At 52.6% G+C, this 6,000-nt stretch overlaps 1 protein-coding gene and 1 non-coding gene across 8 annotated transcripts in view; both read right to left on the bottom strand.

The window, feature by feature from the left end:
- Positions 1 to 287: 287 nt before the first annotated feature.
- VPS13D (vacuolar protein sorting 13 homolog D) overlaps positions 288 to 6,000 on the bottom strand; it is a 260,417-nt gene continuing 254,704 nt past the window's right edge. For all 7 annotated transcript variants that reach the window (XM_025912069.2, XM_086715706.1, XM_025912070.2 and 4 more), the window contains 2 exons: positions 4,845 to 5,085; positions 288 to 3,209 (listed from right to left, as the gene is read on the bottom strand). In XM_025912069.2, the coding sequence (XP_025767854.1) occupies positions 3,078 to 3,209; positions 4,845 to 5,085 (373 nt within the window). In that variant the 3' untranslated portion in view covers positions 288 to 3,077. The remainder of the gene's footprint in view (positions 3,210 to 4,844; positions 5,086 to 6,000) is intronic.
- Positions 4,500 to 4,640, bottom strand: LOC147577783 (small nucleolar RNA ACA59). Its single transcript, XR_015255725.1, has one exon. It is a non-coding gene; the product is annotated as a small nucleolar RNA ACA59 (small nucleolar RNA).

Below are 6,000 nucleotides of genomic sequence, written 5' to 3'. Positions count from 1 at the left end.
TCTCAGCAAATATGAGAAGTTCCTCCCTGCCGGGGCCCAGGCTGCTCGCCTGAGTGGTGGGGTGAGAGGCTGGCCGCACAAAGCCGGGCTTGGAGCACGGAACGGGTGGCTTACTCTTGGAAAGTGAAATAATGTTCAAGGTGAGGATCTGCCCCAGGATCATGCTTCCCTGGAGCGAGGGGACAGGTTTTGTGTTCCTGTGAACGTCAGGATGTGTCTGGCATCGATCACTGGCACCGGTTCTAGAATCTGCGCAACACCAAGAAACCAGAAGAGAACGACCTGTCTGGGAAGTTGATAAAGCATTTTATTCCACAGGAAGAAAAATAACGACTCTGATATGAGACACAGACGAAAGAGTCTTAACAGATGGGTGATTGTATAGAATCATGTTTACACAGTGGAGAACCAGGATTTTATCAAGCAGCTACTATGGTATTTTGAGGCACAGATGATGCTTAAAAACACAGTGGCCCTAGAACCTTCTGAACACCCAGGTGAGTACCCACCAAGCTGGGGCTGCTGAGAGGTCTGCTTTCCTGCCCTCTGGTCGGTCGGTGGGCGCAGGGGATCGGCCTGAGCCCCTCGGGGGAGCCCTCCCCGGGGGCAGAGCAGCAGGGCCCTGCTGGGTCTGCCAACCGTGCCTGGTCAGGGAATTAGGATGGCTTTTGATTTCTCCTTATCCAATTTCTCCTTATTCAATTTATTTTACTTTCCTCAGAGAGAAACTGGGTATTTGGGACAGCATGAAAATCGGTAGAAATTATCATAACAAAGTCTCAGACATCAAGGGCTAAACACCAATTGAAAAAGAAATGGGGCATTCAAGGAGCCAGGGGCAGGGCCTGCTTCCTTCAGAGCTTTGAATTTTTTCCTGGCCAAGCAGGAAACGAAGTCCAGAGCCCCACCGAAGCCTTCCCACCGTGGCTGGCGTGAGGGAGCTCTTAGCGGGAGCCTCTTCTCAGACCCCTTCAGCAGCGAGGGCTTGCATGACCCACCGAGAGGCGCGACTGTTTCTAGAGCTAACGTTAGAAAGGAGCCCAGAGGAGGGCATCCGAACACCTCCCTGGGTCCCTCAGGAAGCAGCGTTGCGCCCTCCACCGGCTTGCTGCGTCACAGCTGCCACGGGGGGGGGGGGGGGGGGGGGTTGGAGGACCCAAGGCCGCCCTCGTCAGTCTTACGAAATTCCACCGACTTCATTCCAGAAAGCGACAGAAGGCTCACTGAGGCAAACAATCAACCCTTCTGAGAGTTTCACCTTTAAGGGACGGTGATCTCTGGCAGTGGGTCAGTGATGACAAAAATCACAAGGCAGACTTGTGGGGCGCAGAGGAGGAGGCTGGTGAGGAAGACACAGGTCACCCTGTTGGGGATCTTGTGCGTGAGGGGACGCAGTCACGACTGGCACCCAGCAAAAAAAAAACCAAAACACGCCAACAAACGACAAACCCAAACCCACCCCAACCCTTCGCGAGCTAAGCTTCAACGCGACAACCCACCAACTTAGAGTCGGCGAAGACCACACAGACCTTGGGGTTCAAGGCGGTCCTCGAAAACCCCACCGAGCTAGAGCTCTCGAGCGCTTGTGCTAAAGCTCCCTTCCTGCTTCTTGAAAAACACGCACGCACACGCGCATGTGCGCAGAGGGGAGGGACGGTGAGATGGACAGATCAGCTTCATGTGAGTCTTGGAAGGGTTTGGGTCAAGAGTTACAAACACCCAAACCTTGCACACATCCGCTGATCCACTGAGTAATTTTCGATCTCCGCCACATGGGACGAGGTTGTTGAAACCGATTAGTTCTATTAAAACGAAAACGTTAAAATCACAAGGCTAGTCATTCATTCTAGAGTGAGCTCCCGCTCCCAACCTGTTTATTCCAACAACGAGAACAAGACCCAGGCAGAAGAGGGCACTCACACCAGGCCTTGCTACTGGCTGGAATTTAACACCGAGGACAAGAGATGTTTTAGCCAAATCTCGGTTCCACGAAAAACTTGCAAAACAGCTTTTTAATACTCGGATTTCATTCCCTTTTCTGAGGCGCTCTCTCTCCCTTCTCGTCCCAGTGTTGCCATCACTGAGCCCAGGGCTGGGCGGCTGTGGTGCTTGCCTGTGGCTTTATCAAAAGAGAAAAGAGTTCTAGGACTTTCTCCTTGTTGTTGTTCCGAAAGGAAAGGAGGGCATTCTTAACTGTGGGCTTCTGATAGATCTGTGGATTTCTGATTTGTTAAAACAAACAGTTGTGTGAGATTTTTTTTTTTTTTTCTCCCCTTCGAAATCAACAGAGCCTACCGGTGTTTCAAACTGATCCTCTCTGACAACATCCCAAGACAGACTTACAATGCTGGTGTGTGTGTGTGTGTGCAAGACTAGTCAGGACAAAGCCAAACAGACAGATGGAGGGAAAAGAATCTGTGACAATCTAGGAACTACTCTTAAAGGGGGGGGGGGTGGGGTAGGGTGGGAAATAAATAAAAGACGGGTTGGTTTCTGAGCCACCTCCTTTGGGGGCTGCCCTCCTGCTCCAGCCTCGAGGCCGCCCACCTCCCCTCCGTCCTCTTCCTGCAAATACTCTGGTTTCCAAAGCTAACATGGAACATTCTTCACCTTTCAAGAATGCCTTTTTTGTAGCGAGTACCCTGAATTACACATGCAGAATTAGTGCAACAGAAGATCCAATATAACTTTATATTACTTTACAGCTAACAAACCTTTACACACGTCACAGGCCCTGCTCAGAAACGCTCCTGCATATTTACAAACACACAGTTGTACATATATACATGTTAACAAAATACAGGGCAATCTAAAAATTAGATTCATCTCAATACATTTTTTTTTTAACGTTATTCAGCCAATACCTTTTAAAAATTACTTCCCCGCAATCTAAAGGAACCCCCCAACCCACCCACAAATTAATACGGTTTCCGTTCGTATCGTCCCCTCGTTCCTTGACAGCCCACCCCCCAACCTTTCTCCGGTTTTGCCTCTGATTTAGGCCAAGCCTTTGGGCCTTTCCTCCCGATTGACTTGGGGCTTGTGTCTGCGAGCGTCTCTCTGGCAGCTGGGATTTTTCAGGAGTCCAGCTCCAACCGCTCTTGATTTTCAGTGAGTCTTAACATAAGTTGCTGCTCATAGTAAAGGCTCTTTGCATAGTTTATCTCTTGTGACAACTTGACGGCAAGGCCCTCCGATTTCACGTGGACCTGGAGAGCAGAACAGAATGAGTGACCTGCCCCCGAGGTGGAGGCCAAACGAATCACAGGACGCGGGCAGATTCCTGGAATCCGCGTCTTTGACATACGTCCCAGGTGACGGGGTAGCCAAGCCACAGTTATCTGACACTTGGGACGCCCTGTAACCGACAGCCAGCGAGCCTCAGCTCTGAGGAGACGGGTCTGCTGAGGCAGGACCGAGAGCAAGAAGAAGGGCTGCACCGAGGGGGTTCACCTCTAATGTCTGGTGCCAGTCAAAGAGGGAAGAAGAATCCTCAAACTAACGTCTCGAGGCCTTTCCTATCAGGAATGCTGAGTTGCTCAGCTGCTTTGAAAGGAGAGAAGTGTAGCTGGGCAAGGCTCCCCATCACAAAAAGGAACTTGTGGAAATACTCAACTTCTGGGTGTTAACTCTGTGACTCTACCAGCCCTGGCTTAAGCCGACGACCCCAGGGGAGCCTGCGCAAGCCAAGCCAAACCCAAGTGCATTCCTGAGCAGGGGAAGGTCAAGGGGTTTCTGAGGAGAGAGGCCCAGCGAGGTTGGTTGTGGTTTCTGATCTGTAGAGAGAGCCGGGGAGAAGAAGCAGGGCCATTTTGAATGGCACATCATTCTCAAGAGCAGCTTTGAAAATCGCGGCATGCCGGGTGAAAAGTGAGCATGACGAACACCTGGGTTTCACGAAAAGCCTCCAAGTCAGACTATGGAGATGGCGGGTCTCCTCACACGCGCTTCTGCTGAGCCAACAGGTCTCTCCGAGCAGAAGCGGCAAACAAAGTGGTCTAGACCGCCAGCTCTGGAGTCGTACTACCCGGGTTTGAAGCCCCAGTTCCTTCCAGCGCTGGCCATATAACCTCGCGCAAGGCACTTGCCCTCACCAAGCCTCCTTACCAGGCAAGTGGGAAAGACGACAGCACAACAGCACGTGACCCTCAGGAAGTACTTAGTATCCAGCCTGGCCCAGGGCACATCCTTAATGGATGCTGGTTATTAATAGGAACGTTATTAAATACTAATAGCTTTCAAATGCAAGTCCTGCCGTGACAGTACCTTGTACCCTTTGGAGGCAAAGTATCCATTTTATTCACAAATACTTATTTTGAGTTTATTCCGGGGAAGGGCCTTCGCTATGCTAGATACTGCTTCTTTGTGCAGAAGAGGAAAGTTTGCAATTGTTATAGAGGAGAAACGACAGAGAAGCCAGTATGTGCTGTAAGACCTTAGGTTCAGTGCACCGAAGAGTCGCATTTTAGGGATAACCCCCCCCCCCCACGTATCACGTCGTTAGGTCCCCCCCACTAACTAGAGCTGGCACGGCTGTCTGTGCTGTACCGACGGTCAGTGGAGGCACAAGTGCCGAGGAACTGGTGGGGTCGTTACTGGTAGAGCTGGGAGGGCAGTGTCACCCCAGTTAACGCACACACTGAGCTCCTTCTGTATGCAGGACTGAGAAGCAGTACCCCTGGGGATTAGTGGCCGCTCAGCGTAAACCTAAAGCGAATCCCTGTTGAAAAGCATAAGCAGGGCAGAGGCGATCCGGGGGCCCTTTCTATCTCTCAGCCACGGAATACGCCAATTCGGGGGGGAGGGGGGGCAGCACGAAGAAGACAGGCCAGGTGGGTACTCACCATGGGCTTCTGGTGGGAAGGGCCAGGGATGGACACTCCACTGCTTGAGTTCACTGCCTTCTTGGTCACCTGCACATACACCTTCCCGTGGTCCTTGGAGACGAGGCAGTGGTAGAGATCGTCGTATTTGACTTCCAGGAAGATGGCCTCTCGATCCACATAGTCCCCACTTTTCAGGAAGTAAACGGCTTTGGAGGAGATGAGCACACAGTAGCTGTCGATGTTCTCCACGGCTATGAAGCTGTGAGAGAGGGGGAAAGGTCAGAAGGGCACACCGAACCGAACGTGGCCTCGACCCACGGCGCCGGGCCACTCCCGGTCACTGAGCCAAAGGAAGGGAAGGCGGCCTGGTGTGTGGGCTCCTGACCAGGCTCCCTCACGTTTACCACCCCTTGAGCCTCGGTTCCCTCATCTGTAAATCTGGACTAAGGGTGTCAGTGACCTCCCGGGCCCGTACAGCACATGGCCCCGTACACGGGGTGCTGGATCCAAGGAGCTCGGGACGACGACCAACAGTACAATTCTATACCCTGGAATTGCACTGTGCGGGGTTTCTTTTTCAGTGAGAGTTTTTAGGGAGTTTGAGGCCCAGAGGAAATGGAACCGGGCTTTGCTGGGCAGAACAGAGGGAGAAAATATAATGCCGTTCGATACCCACTGAAGTAGCCGCTGACAACGTTCACACGGGCGGGGTGGTGGGGACGCAGGGGGAACGCAGAATTAACGAGGTTTCCCAGGCAGGCTGCTGCGAGAAGGCGGCACGACGCCTCCAGCATTCGCACACGTGCACCCCGGTCCTTCCTCGTCACGGTTCCAACGAGGTGGCCCAGCCCGGTCTCCGCTCCACGCTTCGGTGACGGAGAACCCTCGCGTGTTCAGAAAACTCTAATAAATTGGAAAGTGCTTTCTGAAGGGAAGCTATAATCCCGATTTGACTAACTTCCAGTCCTTACTTGCAGGGGCTGTAGGGCCACTTGGGGGGGGGGGGGCGGGGAATCTCATTCCCCTTCCTCCATGGAGCTCACAGATTTAAAGTGGAAATTTATGCACGTCAAACCTTTCAGCTCAGCTCCTGAATGAAGGGCAGTGACCCTTGGAAACCGCCGCGGCAGCTCTCCGGGGCCTGGCTGCCTCTGTGGCATCTTGTGACAGCCTT

Source organism: Puma concolor, chromosome C1 (assembly GCF_028749965.1).
Source record: "Puma concolor isolate L17-30 chromosome C1, mPumCon1.1.hap2, whole genome shotgun sequence".
NCBI lineage: Eukaryota > Metazoa > Chordata > Mammalia > Carnivora > Felidae > Puma > Puma concolor.
Note: the sequence above shows the minus strand (reverse complement) of the source record. Positions and strands in the feature narration are given on the sequence as shown.